The sequence below is a fragment of the Microcaecilia unicolor genome, chromosome 3 (genome assembly GCF_901765095.1).
Source record: "Microcaecilia unicolor chromosome 3, aMicUni1.1, whole genome shotgun sequence".
NCBI classification, from domain to species: domain Eukaryota; kingdom Metazoa; phylum Chordata; class Amphibia; order Gymnophiona; family Siphonopidae; genus Microcaecilia; species Microcaecilia unicolor.
The window spans coordinates 410,110,025-410,127,252 of record NC_044033.1 but is presented as its reverse complement, the minus strand read 5'-3'; the positions used below and the strand labels follow the sequence as shown (position 1 = coordinate 410,127,252).

At 43.0% G+C, this 17,228-nt stretch overlaps 1 protein-coding gene across 2 annotated transcripts in view; it reads right to left on the bottom strand.

Moving 5' to 3' along the window:
- Positions 1-297: 297 nt before the first annotated feature.
- PTCHD4 (patched domain containing 4) overlaps positions 298-17,228 on the bottom strand; it is a 77,341-nt gene continuing 60,410 nt past the window's right edge. For both annotated transcript variants that reach the window (XM_030195582.1, XM_030195583.1), the window contains exon 3: positions 298-2,419. In XM_030195582.1, the coding sequence (XP_030051442.1) occupies positions 786-2,419 (1,634 nt within the window). In that variant the 3' untranslated portion in view covers positions 298-785. The remainder of the gene's footprint in view (positions 2,420-17,228) is intronic.

Here is a 17,228-nt window from a genome sequence, read left to right as displayed (position 1 = left end):
CTAGTTTGGATCATATCTTTTTATGAGTAAAACCCATACTCAATACATGTTGCAAAATCAACGCTAGTAATGCCACTAAGATTGGATTTCAGTGCGGGAAACCAAAGTATTTCAGTGAAAAGACAATTTTAATGAAAAGTCCCTGTTCACCTATGCAAATTCTAAGCACACTGGAGAAAGCAGCCCTATTCCTGGTGGAAATGGCTTTTGTTTATTTTTGGCTTGTACGGTGACCTTTTTTTTTTTTTTTAGCTTATCCCTTCCCTTTATGTAATAAAAATAGATTGTGGTCATGATAGTGGTCCTTGCTATTTAAATTAATGACATTTTCATTAGTGCATCGAAGATGTACTGTATGTGTTCGTTTTGTCACCCTCTATAATAACTATTCTATGTATACATTTTGACTTATTTTAGCTTTGCCTGAGTTTAAAAGTCTTGGCATGGTTGACTTAATATGCCTTATAAGAACTGCAAGAACTTTTCTTTTTTTACCATTTTGACTCAATTCTCAAGATTTGATATGATTCCCAATGTATTCATGAACTTCTTAATTTGAATTTCAAGAACGCTTGGCCAATTAACTAAAGTTCCTTAGCAGAGAATGAGAATTATTGGGACACACACTTTCCTTTTCATTTCAAAGTAAATGTCCACCTCAATCCATCTTGGCTGCCACTTTGTAATTGTCCTTGCCCAGCTACACATGGCCAGCACAGGTAGCTGGCATCTCCAGTGATTTTTCTGTATCCCTAGCTGTTAAGAAGAACATTCATGAAAAACTCTCAAACCGCTGTTACATGGTCTGGATTTTCCTGAAGTTCTATGCATTCTATCTCTTCTCTCTCCTTCCTTTTTGCTCGTTTCTTTTTCTTCTGGTGTTTCTTTGATGGTGGGAAAAAAGTTAAAAACACAGGTAAAATAACAAAACAGTGCAGAAGGGTGCAGCTGCCAGTCAGCAGCAAGCATTTAAACAGTGTGTAGGTCAAGTTCGAAGGCACAAAAAGAAGAGGAACCAACCCAAGAAGAAAACAAGTCACATTTTGAAAGATGACTGCCCCATGCTCCTTGAGTGATGCTTGTATGCAAAGAGTCCGTGTGTGCTCATTTGCTAGTACAAAAGTGTATAACAGAGGTGCACAGTGGTCTATGGCAAAATTCAAAGTGTAAATAAGGCACATGATTGAAACACAGTCCATGTCTACTTTCCATAATGTCATCAAGCCAAGAACACCCAATTCTATTGAGGTGACTGTGATGATTAACCAGAAATTGCCCAAAGGATGAATGACCAAGAAAAATGTCAGTATTAACATTAGCAAGACACTAAAACCAGATATTAAAACAGGCATGGTAACTGTCAAGCCATAATGGTCCATGAAAACAAATGTTGGATTGAATACGATAAACTTAACACTTTGGATTAGTGAAAGTGGTCTTAACTTTTCTAATAACTCAACTACTTCCTGCTGCGTGTTTTCACTAGTTCTGGCTACCAGAAACATGCGAGAAGCAATAACATTAATTTCATCCCCTGACTTGGAGATAATTATGTCATTTTTGAAGTGCTCAAATTCAGGTTTTGTTAAAAAGGAGTTCTGAAGGATATTTATAAAATCGGTTTTGTTTGTGGCACTGACGTTTCCATCTTTCAAATACTGATAGTATTGTTCGATCCAAGATTCTGTGGTGAATCCATGGCTTATAGTTTTCAAGTCTTCATGCACAGTTGTATTCCAATATTCCAGAGGTTCGTAGATATAAAATCCAATCACTGGACTGTAGTTACTAAAATATTTTTGCTGAATGAATGCATAGGAAACACTTGGAGACTTAGTGGCTAGAAGATTGATGATACTTGAGCCTCCGGTGATCTGTAGGCAGCCCATGAAAGAAAATGATGCATAAATAAGATACAATATCACAACAAAGGGCTTAACATAGGTATTGGTAATCCACTCATTGTAGTGCTCTCTCAAAAAATGTTGAATAAAATGATTCTGATATGGATCAGGCTCATGGTGTGAAGAATGATGATGTCCATCATTCATCATTGTTTGGAACCAAATGGGCTGTCTATCAAGATACTCCTCTGAGGGAATTTTACAACAAAAGATGCTGTGGTATCGGTTCTGCTCCAATTGGCCTGCAAAGACAAGACAAGAACCATAGAACGAGAACACATAGAAGTAGTTCAATAGGATAGTAACACACATGTTCTGACAAAATATTTTCACAGCCTCGAGGTTTGTAAAAGGGCTGGCACCCATGCCGAATGTGATGATGTAGACTGAACTTGTCATCGTGTATGCCACCATTACATCAGAATACGCATCTGCTACTCTGTCTTTGAAAGGCAAGTTTTCTCTTGTTCTGCGCCATCCAGAAAGAAGTTCAAAAACTCCTTTTGTTCCATGACCTAAAAAGAGGACAAAGAAAATAACATAAACATTTTTCCTTATTTTAAATTTCCTCAATTGTAATTAAATACTTTTTACTGAAGAGTTTGACCCCCATTTTCAAATGATTTTTAAAATATTCGGTACCTGTGGCAAAATAATTTCAAAATAGTAGATCTGATATTCAAACACATTGATCTGGGTAGCAGCATCTGCTATCTGGAGAAGTGTCACTGAACTGGGCCATCCCTTGATTCTTAGTGGCACTATCCAAGGAGTACCACTGAAATGTTATTTTATTTATTTATACAATATCTATTCTGCACAATCTAAAATTCGTGGTGGCTTACAGGATATACATACATACATAATCATCTACTGAACATAAACTTCATTCATTATAAATGGAGCATTAAACTTTACTACCAAAACCTACTTCAAATGACTGCAAGGACCAGTCATTCTTTAACTGTTGTGAAAGGTTACTGAGTAGACGGCCTCAAGGAAAGCGAGAGCAGTCCCGGAGGGAGATAAAGAGGTATTCACAAATCTCTTATAGAGGAGGAGTGTGCCCTCCGATGGCCAAGAGATTTATTGGAATAAGGAATAAGCCCAGGGACCACCAGGCCCACAATGCACCTGGAAGTGAAGGGCGAGGGGCAGGATTGGGAGATGGCTTCTAATCAGGGAGATGAGGGGCAGCTGGAGGAACCCTGGGAGGAGGAAGAAGAAATGGAATGGGATAAAAAGGAGGCTATAGAGGAGGGTGGGGAGGAGAGTATGGAGGTGGCTGCATTCACGCAAACTGCTGGTACCAAGGTGAGAGGTTTCCTGGCTGCTGTATTTCCTAAACTGTCTAGAATTCGAAAGACAGAATTGATGCAGCTGGGAAGAAACCTGTGGCAGCAGGTATCTCAAAAGGTTAAGAATATGGAAAGTTAAATACTGTGTGTTGTAAGAAACTGGTGATTAACAAGATAATTAGTGGCTACCTGAAAAGAGAAAGTGATGTTAAAGGACTGAACTATAAGCAGCAAGCTAGTGCATATAACCCTGTGTGACATTGTGAATGGGAACAAATGTCAAGGAACCTGAGATAATGCAGTATGCTGTGCTGTTAAAGTTGCTACAAATGAACTGGTGTAAATACATGAGAAACCTTTATTATAAGAATGTTGGAGTCCCTGTCAGTTTATTGGGTGTTCACTGAAGTACAAGTCAAAGGAACAGTGAATCCAGAAGGTCCTGGCTGTGGGAGAAAGGCAAACAGATGTTGACCGGTGTCTAAAGAGATAGAAGCTGGCGTTGAAGCATATCTGCTAAGCAGGGTTGACCTAGGCCGAAGAGTGGAAGGAAGACCTGCTGACACTGTTTACAGAAGGATAATAATGGAGACATAGAGGATAATACTATAAGTGGGATCCTCCTTTTAAGCACCTCAATGCAGGATGGTGACAGCCTACTCTAGGCTACTCTAGGCACCTGGATTCCTCTATAGATACTAGTGCGACTCAGTATCGGAGTGCCTAAAATTTAGGTGCATGAAGCTACACCTATCATACACAACATCTAATTGTGCATGCCTAAATGCAGCAAGGCACATATAACTTACAGTGTTCTGTAAATTGCTCATGTAAGTGGCAGCTCCGCCCATGCCCCTCCTATGCTCCACCCATGTGAATGTCCCCTGGAACTCCACCTCTGATACCTTCCTGGGAGCCATTACATACTGTTTGCGGAGCCTGGGAAAAATGACTTTGCATAGTATCTCCACCGAGATAGATTTCTACTGGGGTTGCTCCTGGGTAGCTTCTAGTTATGTTCTCCTCCAGGGCTGCTGAAAGACAAAACATGGCCCAGGGAAAGCAATCTTGAGCCCCACTCCCACCAACAAAAACAACCATTCACTCTTATGGACTGACAGAAAAGAAGGCGGTCAGTCACCAGCTAGATAACAGCTGGTGCATCAGGGGCGTAGCCAGACAACAGATTTTGGGTGGGCCTAGGCAAGAATTGGGCAGGCACCTAGTGTTCTCCCCCCCTCCCAAAAAAACAAATTAGCTCAGCTGGTGGGAAAATGCTTCTTTCCACCTTGGCAGCAGGCATGCACTGAAAACTGAGCATGCGCAGGTGCCGGTGTCGTGGAGAGTAGCGTTTTCGTTACCATCAGGGGAAATCTTCAGCTGGTGGAGCTTGGGATTCCCACCAGTTACCACTAAACATGTGCTACTGTTGGGTGGGCCTGAGCCAAAAATGGGTGGGCCCCGTCCCACCCAAGCCCACCTGTGGCTACGCCACTGTGGTGCATTATTAAAAACAGGAGGGGAAAAAAAACATACAGCCATATTCTGTATATGTTCCCTTACTGTTACAGAAATCAAAGCTGGATTTGATTCTATACCAAATAGACTAGAAACCAGACGTGCCAAGTTACCTAGTTCTAGGAAGGAGACTTTTTTATCCAATCCTGGTTTTGAACTTTCACCTCAAATCAGTGTGAGATTTATAGTCCCTGATTTTATCCATTGAAATACGTGGAGGGGCATAATCGAACGGAAACACCTATCTCCATGGGCGTTTATCTCCGAGAACGGGTCCGTGAAGGGGCGGGCCGAACCGTATTTTCAAAAAAATGGACGTTTTTGAGCTGGGCGTTTGTTTTTTTTTAGCGATAATGGAAACTAAAAACGCCCAGCTCAAAAACGTCCTAATCCGAGCCATTTGGTTGTGGGAGGGGCCAGGATTGGTAGTACACTGGCCCCCCTGATATGCCAGGACACCAACTGGGCACCCTAGGTCAGTGCAGTGGACTTCAGAAAAAGCTCCCACATGCATAGCTCCCTTACCACGGTTGCTGAGCTCCTAACCCCCTCCCCCAAAACCCACTACCCACAAATGTACAACACTACCATAGCTCTTAGGGGTGAAGGGGGCACCTACATGTGGGTACAGTGGGTTTTGGAGGCCTCCCATTTACCAGCGCAAGTGTTACAGGTAGGGGGGGATGGACCTGGGTCCACCTGGCTGAAGTGCACTGCGGTACCCACTAAAAGTGCTCCAGGGACCTGCATACATGCAGGCCTCTAGGACTTGTTACTGCTGTATAACATTGGCACACCAGTTTACACCTGAAGACTAATCTCTCCGAAAACATCCTTTATTGGAATAAGCACGCTTACTCACAGTTAACTGGAGATCAGAGGTTGTGCCCCACTGGCAACGAGTCTCCCTGGTAGTGAGATTAGCAGTAGGTCAGAGCTGGCAGAATGCTGTACAATGCCCTCTTTCAGCCACATTCAAGGTAAGAACTAAGTTCTCTAATGTGGCTAACACATGGAAGGGATCTAAAACTGGCTTACAAAAATTGCCACTACCTCATGGACTATCGGAAACAAAACTGGACACACTCTGACCCAGTAGGCAGGGGGAAAGGCACCATGGGAGAAGAGCCTACCAACTACCAACATCGTGAGACTGTAACACAAACTAATGAAATCACGGAGCCCAATACCCTACACCCACCACAATGCAATGCTGATGTGACCCTGTAGTGCACCCGAGAGCCACATCTGACCCAGGGAAAGGCTGTGACAGGATCGAACATATTCTGCTGTCATGGAGGTGGGTACGGCATTTGAGGCTGGCATAGAGGCTGGAAAAAAAGTTTTTAAATTGGGTTTTTTTTGGTGGGAGGGGGTTATTGACCACTGGGGGAGTCCGGGGAGGTCATCCTCGATTCCCTCCAGTGGTCATCTGGGCAGTTGGAGCACTTTTTTGGGACTTGTTCATGAAAAAAAAGGGTCCAAAAAAAGTGACCCAAAATCGCAGTAAAAACGCCTTTTTTTCGATTATCAGCTAAAGACGCCCATCTCTCCTCGGCTGATAACCACGCCCCAGTCCCGCCTCCACCACGCCTCCGACATGCCCCCATCAACTTTATTCGATTCCGCAATGGAGTGCAGTTGGAAACGCCCAAAATCGGCTGTCGATTATACCGATTTGGGCGCCTTTGCGAGAAAAATGCCCATCTCCCGATTTGGGTCGAAATATAGGCGTTTTTCTCTTTTCTCTATAAGCTGGATAGTAACATAGTAACATAGTAGATGACGGCAGAAAAAGACCTGCACGGTCCATCCAGTCTGCCCAACAAGGTAACTCATATGTGCTACTTTTTGTGTATACCCTACTTTGATTTGTACCTGTGTTCTTCAGGGCACAGACCGTATAAGTCTGCCCAGCACTATCCCCGCCTCCCAACCACCAGCCCCGCCTCCCACCACTGGCTCTGGCACAGACCGTATAAGTCTGCCCAGCACTATCCCTGCCTCCCAACCACCAGTCCCGCTTCCCACCACCGGCTCTGGCACAGATTGTATAAGTCTGCCCAGCACTATCCACGCCTCCCAACCACCAGCCCCGCCTCCCAATCTTGACTAAGCTCCTGAGGATCCATTCCTTCTGCACAGGATTCTTTATGCTTACCCACGCATGTTTGAATTCCGTTACCATTTTCATTTCCACCACCTCGCACGGGAGAGCATTCCAAGCATCCACTACTCTCTCCGTGAAAAAATACTTCCTAACATTTTTCTTGAGTCTGGCCTCCTTCAATCTCATTTCATGTCCTCTCGTTCTACCACCTTCCCATCTCCGGAAAAGGTTCGTTTGCGGATTAATACCTTTCAAATATTTGAACGTCTGCATCATATCACCCCTGTTTCTCCTTTCCTCCAGAGTATACATGTTTAGTTCAGCAAGTCTCTCCTCATACATCTTATAACGCAAATCCCATACCATTCTCGTAGCTTTTCTTTGTATGTCCCATAATGCATCAGTACAGGGTTGTCAGAAGCCAGATATGGTCTAAACTCTCCCTGTTGGAAGTGGGTAACTTGGCAGCTCTGAGAATCTCGGTATAAACCCTGAACCTCCAGGTTTGTAACACACACACACACACACACAACACACACACAACACACACACACACACACACACTCCACAGTCTCCAACAGTAGATCAAGGACCTTTTCCCATACAACTCACCATACAAAAATATTATTCAAATCTCAAAATATAAAGAAAGCAGAAATAAATTCTTACTTTAAATTGACAGTTTTCATTTGCTAAATTAAAAAAAATAAAATGCTTTATTCTACCTTTGTTGTCTGGCCATTTTATTCGTAATTTTCACAGTTTGCTTTCCTCTGTCTTAACTCTTTCAAGGGTTTCCAGTCCATCTGTCATGTCTTCCCTCCCTTTCTGTCTTTTTCACTTCCTTTCCTACATCTATTTCTGATTTCGATCTTTTCCTTTCAGTTTTTTTCCATTTATTTTTCTGCTATTTGATTTCCTTCATTCAAACTATCGTCTTCAGTCTTCCTGTCTTTACTACATCTACCTACAGCTTACCATCTCCCTCACCTTAGCCCTCCTATTCCTCATCCTATGATCCCTCACTTTTCATGCTAGCATTCCCCTCTCTCCCCTCCTCCTAGTTCTTCTCTCTCCTTCCCTCTATCCAATATTTCCTCTTTCTCTCTCTTCCCCTCTGAACAGTACCCCTTTTTTCTTTCCCCTCCTCTGCCCAGCATCTCCTCTCCTCCTTCCATCAAGTATCTCAACTTTCTATTTCCACCTCCATCCAACATTTCCCTCCTCTGTTCAACATCTCCTCTCCCCTTCCATTCAGCATCTCAACTCTCTCTTTCCAACTCCATCCAGCATTTCTCCATCACCCTAATTTACACCCCCCGTGTCCAGCTTCTCTCTGTCAGCATCTCCCCTTTCTCATTATTCCCCCAATGTCCAACCCCTCGCTGTTCCTATTCCTCTCCAATTGTCCAGCATGTCCCCTTTGCTTTCTGACTACACTGTCCCCCCATTATCAGCATGTCCTTTTTACTTGTTACCCAATCCAGCATCTCCTCCCTCCCCCTCTATGCCAGCATCTTTCCCATCCTGTTCCAGTACCCCCTCTTTTCCCCATCCCAATTCAGCATCTCCCTTCTGTCACCCTACTCCCATGTTTACCATCTACCCTTCTCTCCCTAAGCAAGCATATTCCTTTCTTCCTTGATCCAGACTCTCCTCTCTGTCTTCCTTATCTTTTATCCAGCATCTTCCCTCTTTCCCTCTCTCCACCACTCTATCCAGCCTCTTCCTCTTGTCTCCATACTCCCTCTTCCCATGTTCAGCATCTTGGCTTTGTCTTCCTCTCCACCCTCCCATCATCTTTCCTCTGTCTTTCAACTTTCTACAATAAGTTCGGCATCTCCCCTCTGTCTTTCTACTGTACACAGGTCCAGCAACCCAATCCATGCCCCTATTCCCTTCCCACCACCCATCCCACCCCACCCCACTGCATCCACAATTCCTACTTTCAGCCTAGCCAATATCTCCTTTCTCTCTTTATAAGCCAGCATCTTCCTTCCCCATCCTATTTCATCATCTATCTTCTATTATCTACTGCCTGGCTCATATCTGGAACCTGCCCCCTCCCCCTCTTTGAGCAAGCATATCCACCCTCCCTCCTCAAACTAGCATCTGCACTTTCCTCCCCCGATCCAGAATCGATCCTTTCTTCTTCATGTGTAGCAGCAGCAATAAAGCAGAGAGAAGCTGCGGGACCTTCCATAATGCCCACACTGCTACACACTCTGCTGCTACTGGTCTGCCCCCTTCTGAAGCATTTGAGAAAGAGAAACCAGAACTATAGCTACATGATGCAAGGTTCCAAATTAGGAGTCACCAACCAGGAAAAGGATCTAGATGTCATCGTTGATGATACATTGAAACCCTCTGCTCATTGTGCAGCAGCGGTGAATAAAACAAATAAAATATTAGGTATAATTAGGAAAGGAATGGAAAACAGAAATGAGGATGTTATAATGCATTTGTATCGCTTTATAGTGCAGCCGCACCTCGAATACTGTCTGCAATTCTGGTCACTGCATCTCAAAAAAGTTATGGTGGAATTACAAAAGGTACATAGAAAGGTGACAAATATGATAAAGGGGATGGGACAACTTCCCTATGAGGAAAGGCTAAAGCGACTAGGGCTCTTTAGCTTGGAGAAAAGACGGCTGAGGGGAGATATAATAGAGTTATATAAAATAATGAGTGGAATGGAACGGGTAGACGTGCATCACTTGTTTATTCTTTCCAAAAATATTAGGACTAGGGGGCACGCAATGAAGCTACAAAGTAGTAAATTTAAAACAAATTGGAGAAAATATTTTTTCGTTCAATGTGTAATTAAGCTCTGGAATTAATTGCCAAAGAATGTGGTAAAAACAGTTAGCTTAGCGAGGTTTTAAAAAGGTTTGGATATCTTCATAAAAGAAAAGTCTATAAACCATTATTAAGATGGGCTTGGGAAATCCACTGCTTATTTCTTAGATAAGCAGCATAAAATGTATTGCACTGTTTTGGGACTTTGCCAGATAGTTGTGACTTGGATTGGCCATGGTTGGAAACAGGATATTAGGCTTGATGGACCTTCAGTCTTTAGCAGTATGGCAATGCATATGTTCTTATATAAATTAAGCAGTGTAAGGAATATGAAAAACAGTTTAAAGTGCTCTCAGAACATTCTAAACACAAGGGACGAGCTTGCCAGAGCATACAGCCACAGGGTAAGCTACCCTGAATCTTACACTAGGAAGACAGTCATCCTAAAATAACTCATAATAGCCTAAATGTGTTATAGGTTAAGGCAGAAAAAGACCAATTGGCACTTCTAGTCTTGCCAATTACTCCTATCCAGCCTGCCAAGGATCTATCTCATCTGCCAGCCATATATGTTTAGCCATTTGTAGCCATTTATCTAGGTCAAAATGTTAGCTTTCTTCGTTGTTCAAATTTCACTATAATTTAAAGACAGAATGAATCTTGGAAGAAGACATACACATTAGGATATTAAAACCTCATAGGTTAGAACCTCTATTTTTATCTTTTTACAATACATACTGAGATCACATACAGAAAGCCCCATGGAAGAGCCTGCACTCTACTGTGAAATTAGAGCTACAAAAATGCCACAGCATGCTAGAATCAATGAGCATGCAAATTACTGCTATGCTAAAATCATGGAAATAATCCACAGTTCATTGCTAAATGTCACCTTTCCTGTCAGTGTATGAGTGGTGATTGGCTCAGGCACTAACAGGAAGGGTGACATTTTTTTAAAAAGGCACAACCATACTGCAGCATTTTGCATCAGCCCTTCACCCGATGCCCTAGCAAACAGCCTCTGCACTGCTAATACAGCTGGTCTCTGTATATGACTATGACAGTGTTCTTCAATGGAGCAGCCCCTATCATTCTGGGATATTTCTCTACTCTCTGTCTTTCTACCCAAGCTTGCATGAGAAAGGGGGGGAAGTAGACGAGGGAAGATCCACATGCCTGAAGGATAAAGCACGTCTCAATAGAAGAAGAAAATTAATTTGAAAATGTCCAGCTCTTTGAGGATCCCCCAATGAAAACCTTGAAGGTCGTCTGGAAGAGATAGATGGTGTTGACACATGCTGGTCAGCACTGTCGCGGCCCTGAATGGGAAGATATTTGGCAGTTCTCCTTCCATTTATTTGGATCCAAAATGGCCCTGACTTATAAAATTGAATGAAGACCACTGGCCTATGGATGGATGGACTGACAGGCAGAAGAGCAAACTGAAAACATAAGTGTATTTTTATTTTCATAAATCTGATTAGAAAGCTTCTCCAGTTGGCATGAAATAAATCCACATCTTCCCAACCCCCATGGAAACATATCCCTTGTATCTAGTGGCACCCATCCTCCTCACATGAATGACCCCCTGCTATCCCAAACCTTGGAAAATATCCCTGGTGTTTAGTGGGTCCCCTCCCCCCCCCCCCCCCCCCCCCCCCCAAATTCTCTGGTTATCTAGTGGAACCTTCCTTCCCTTCCACCCCCCAAATTCTTTGGTTATCTAGTGGAGCCCTTCCCTCTCCCCTCTTCCAAAACAAAATTCCCTGATACTTTAGTAGGACCCTGCAATCCACCCTACAAACCCTCACCTAGACCCCTCCAACCCCATAATTTAAATGGGGCGGAGCAATGCCCACTCGCTCTTGCCTCCATTGCTGTCATCTGCAAACGTTTGGAGAAGTAGCCCAATGGTTAGTGCAGCGGGCTGAGAACCTGGGTAACTGGGTTCAATTCCTACTGCAGCTCCTTGTGACTCTGGGACAGTCGCTTAACCCTCCATTGCCCCAGACAAAAGCTTAAATTGTGATCTCACTAGGGACAGAAAAAGTACCTGCTTATAATATATGTAAACCGCTTTGGTTGTACCCACAAAAAGGCAGTATATCAAATCAATGACTCTTTACTGCAATTCCATCTACGCTGGATGCAAAGTACAAGTCATTAAGAAACTCCAAACTGCCCAAAACACTGCAGCCAGACTCATATTTGGAAAAGCGAAATATGAAAGCACCAAACCCCTTAGAGAAAATCCGCACTGGCTTCCACTAAAAGAACGAATTATGTTCAAAGTCTGTAACCTGGTTCATAAAATTATTCATGGCAAAGCCCCGTTATATATGTCAGACCTAACAGACTTACCAACCAGGAACACAAAAAGATCATTACGTACATTCTTGAACCTCCATTACCCCAGTTGCAAAGGACTTAAATATAAATCAATATATGCATCTAGCTTCGCCTACATCAGCACACAACTATGGAATGCACTTCCAAATGCCATAAAAACAATGCACGACTTGATAGCCTTCTGGAAATTACTAAAGACCAACCTGTTCAAAAAGACTTATCATAATGATCCTTAATAAATGACCTGACTTCAAAACTCCACCAGAACAAGATAACATTGAACTCTTTATACTTGTTTACTTCAATTACTTTGTCACTAAATGAACATTATGCATTACTCCCTTATCTCTTACACCTGTTATGAACTGTTTGTACCCTAAACCTCATAATACTTTGTATTTCTCATTCCGTAAATGGCGATAGCCATTACAGCTTTATGTAAGCCACATTGAGCCTGTAAAAAGGTGGGAAAATGTGGGATACAAATGCAACTAACTAAATATAAAGGACTTTTTCAGAGCAACGAAGCACCCGCACTGAAACTATTTCTGCATTGCTCAGCCAGTAAAACCTATGGTAAAAACAGATGAAACCAGTGTTAATGATTTTTGCATGGGCGTCTGAATGTTTATGGTATAAAGAGGATTAATTTAGAAGGATCAAATTTTGGCTTTAGTATATATCATTCTTTTCTAACAGTTTACTATTCTTATTTATTCATTTTAGAAAGCATATCTTACGCAACTAATAGAGAGAAAATCAGTATTTCCATTCTCTGCCTATAACTTAAGGGAAACATAATTCATGAATTAGAATTCATTTCAGGAAGCATATCCTTTTCATTTTATACCTATGTAAAAAATCCTTAAGATCTGATCCACAGTGGATACAAAAGGCAATTTATGCTACCTGACATTTCTACCAGTCTTAGGCCTTGGGGAACTGGACCAGATGTATAGCGAAAATGAAGTGGTTAATGAAAAGAAAAAAGAATGTTAAATGAATTTCATCCTCGGGCTCAATGGTGCTTTTTACTGTGGAATGTAACCTCATATAAAACCCTTTCCTGCCAATTTATATGATTTATCGTAATGTTTAGTACCACAGACAGAATTTAAGTATGCAAAGGAATGTATTGATTTTTTTCTAAATAGATTTATAAATTGTTTTATTTCATGCCAAGAGTAGAAGCTTTCTAATCAGATTTATAAAAATAAAAATAAACATGTTTTCAGTTTGCTCTTCTGCCTGTCAGTCTGTCTATCCATCTGTGGCATTGATATCATAGGCCAGTGGTCTTCATTCATTTTTATGTCGGGTTCATTTTGGATCCAAATAAGCTGAAGGAGAGCTCATAAATATCTTCCCATTCGGGACCATTACAGTACTGATCAGTCACGTCCAGTTCTTCCAGACTACCTTCAAGCTTTTCACTGGGGGTATCCTCAAAGAGTTGGGCATTTCAAATTAATTCTCTTTTTCCACTGAGAAATGCCTTGTCCCTGAAGCTTGTAGGTCTTCCCCCCATCCACTTCCCACTTTCTGTTGCAAGCTTGGATAGAAAGACAGAGAGTAGAGAAAATCCCAGCATGATGAGGGCTGCCCCGGAGGTCTCCAGAGGCTGCCATCAGCCTCTGGGCCTTGCATTGAAGAACACTGTCAAAGGCAGAGACCAGCTGTTATGGCAGTGCAATGGAGCTATAGTGGCTTGCAGATGAACAAGCTGGTAATATAAATGTGCCAGCTGGTGGTGGAGCAGGATTGATGGGATTCCCCGGACCGCACCTGCCCATGAGGAAAAGCTGGCAATCAAAATATTGGATCTGATAGGGTTTTTCAAGTGCTGATAAATGAAGAGTATGGGAGATAGTGGAACGATGAGTACTTCCAACTGCCTTTAGCCATCAAAATCTGCTGACAGTAACTGGAACTGCATAGACAAAGATGAACCCTCTGGATCACCTAAGACTGCAATTGGGTTGTGAAGGAAAGAGACTATTGTTCTGGCCTCATATAGACCAGAGAATGTGAGAAGCAACACTTCAGTAGAGGCTGTACTGAAGGAGGAAGAGTGGATTAAAAGACAGAAAGCAAATGAGATGTTGGAAAGGGAGAGGGAAGAGAAAAACGGTAGAGGGAAATGAACAGCAAAAGGAAGAGAAAGTGAAGAAAGAAGGAATGGAGGGGAGTTGGGGAAGGGGAAAGAATGGGAGATTTATTTCTTTAATCATTCATGATATTTATACTCCACATTAGCCCGAAATTGCCTATTGCTCATGTTTGACCTATTCTTACTGTACACCGCCTTGAGTGAATTCCTTCAAAAAGGTGGTAAATAAATCTTAATAAATAAATAAGTAAATTCTTAATTCTTAATTTAGTTTAGTTGTTGCTTGATTTATCGCCTTTCTCAAACAACTGCATCAAAGTGATTTACAATTCATAATTAAAGGGAACATGACACTACATCAAATCCAAACATTGTCAAAAAACAAACGAACAGTGAAGATAGACAACAGACAAACTAACAGTTGCCTTAAATATATTAAAAGGAAAGTTATAAAAAAGGAGGGGTAGAAGAAACTATCAATAATCAGCATTTTGCCTCATGTGCTGCATCCTCCATAAACTCTAGGAAAAATCAGGATCAACTTTTAAAAAGTGTCCATTTGCAAATATGCTGGAAGTGTGTTTCTCGAGAGGAGGGCTATAAAGAAGAAAGCCATTTGGCACATTGTCTCAAGATGCACACAGGCCGGATTCAGTAGATGGCGCCCAGCATTATCCTATAAATGGCACTCCAGGCTGAGTGTTCTGTCAGCACTGGCCGCTGAATTCTGTTTCCATCTTTCACCAACTCAAACCAGGTATAAATCCTGGCATGCAAGTTGGGCACGCAACCGCGATATCCTACAATACTGCATGCAATTTTCTGGAACGTCCCCCCCCCCCCCCCGACCCACTTTCTCAAGGAAATACCCTTTTTGCAGTTGAGCGCAGATACATTCAGCCCATTTTCGGCACCTTGAAACCATTAGAACACATTTCCACACCTATCTTTAGGCAACACTTATAAAATTTCCCAGATGATGCTGAAGGAACGTGTCAAATGTTCTGATGTTGACACTGTGTAGGCCCCACGGATGTAACTGGAATAAGGTGATTTGCAAGATATTCAGGGCAGGGGCGTAGCCAGACTTCCGTGGGAGGGGGGTCCAAAGCCCGAGGGGAGGGGCACATTTTATCCCCCCCCGGCACCGCCCCCCCCACCGCCGTTGCCGCCCCCATGTCTTTTCTGACCCCCTCCCGCCGTGAACCCTCCCCCGCCGCCACCATATGACTTGATATGCACACGCACGTTAGGTCGCGCTATATAGAATCCAGGGGTATATGTCAATGTTATTCTTTTAAACTGCAATTTCCCCTAGAAATGGTTTAACGCGGTGTACAAAGTTTTTTTTTACAGACCTTCAGGGGGATAGTGTCCTGGATCTCTTAAATTTTTGGCAGATTACTATGTATGGGTTGTTTTCTGAAGGCTATTAATGAGATTGCTTTAACTTCTGTTCTTAAAGGAAATAATGAGATCTACGCTTACCTTTAAACTGTAGATCTACAGCTAACCTCCCAATCTTTTCGAAATTACTCGAAGCCACAGCAGCTAACCAACTAAGGGCATATCTGGAACCTTTTGATTTGTTGCACTCCACACAGTGTGTGCTGGCAGCTTTGGGTTTTGATATAAATAATTTTTAGTAGGAACAAGCAAGCCATTCCAGCAGAATTGGATTTATCTTCTGCATTTGATATTCTGGATCATGAGCTTTTATTAGCAAGGTTGAGTGAATTAGGGGTCTCTGGTGCTGTCTTAAATTGATTTCATGAGTTCTTAGCTAATAGATCATACAAAGTGAAAATGAGAAATACTGTTTCTTCCTCTTAACAATCCTTCTATAGAGTACCTCAGGGTTCGCTCTTATCCCCAGTTCTTTTTAATGTGTTTATTAGTTCATTTGATTGGAGTCTATGTGACATGGAGGGGCATAATCGAATGTTGCCGGCGATCTATTTTGGCGGCGGCGCTAAAGCTGGCCGGAACCGTATTATCGAAAAAGATGGCCGGCCATCTTTTTTTTTCGATAATACGGTTTAGCCTGGCCAAATGCCAGAGTTTGCCGGGTTTGAGATGGCCGCTTTTGTTTTTCAGCGATAATGGAAAAAAAATGCCGGCGATCTCCAACCCGGCGACATCCAAGGCATTTGGTCATGGGAGGAGCCGGCATTTGGAGTGCACTGGTCCCCCTGACATGCCAGGACACCAACCGGGCACCCTAGGGAGCACGTCTAAAAATGTTTTTAAAATATACAAATGCCTCCCAGGTGCATAGCTCTTGTGTGTTGAGCCCGCCAAATCCCCCCCAAAACCCACTGCCCACAAGTCTACACCATTACCATAGCCCTAAGGGGTGAAGGGGGCACCTACATGTGGGTACAGTGGGTTTTGGGGGGGGGTTGGAGGGCTCAACACTTATCACCACAAGTGTAACAGGTAGGGGGGGATGGGCCTGGGTCCACCTGCCTGAAGTTCACTGCAACCAACAAAAACTGTTCCAGGGACCAGCATACTGCTGTCAGGGAGCTGGGTATGACATCTGAGGCTGGCATATAGGCTGGCAAAAAAGGTTTTTATTTTTATTGTTGTAGTGTGGGAGGGGGTTGGTGACCACTGGGGGAGTACGGGGAGGTCATCCCCCATTCCCTCCGGTGGTCATCTGGTCAGTTCGGGCACCTTTTTGAGGCTTGGTCGTGAAAATAAAAGGACCAAGTAAAAGCGGCGAAATACTGATTAATGCCGCTTTTTTTTCCCATTATCCACAAAAGCCAGTCATCTGGTAGCCATGCCCATACCCGTCCATGTCCCACCTTCGCTTTGCCGCCAACACGCCCCCTTGAACTTTCGCCGGCTTGGTGACGGGAAAGAGGCGATGGTGTCAAAAAAGCAGCTTTCGATTATACCGATTTCGCCGCTTTTGCGAGATCGCCGGCCATCTCCTGATTTATGTCGGAAGATCGCCGACGATCACTTTCAAATATAAGCCTGTTAGACATTCAGGGGTCCTTTTACAAAGGCACATTAGTGTCTTTAGTGCATGCGTTAAATATGCGTGCGCTAAATGCTAGAGACGCTCATATATTCCTATGGGCGTCGCTAGCATTTAGTGCATGCTAATGATTAGCGTGCACTAAAAA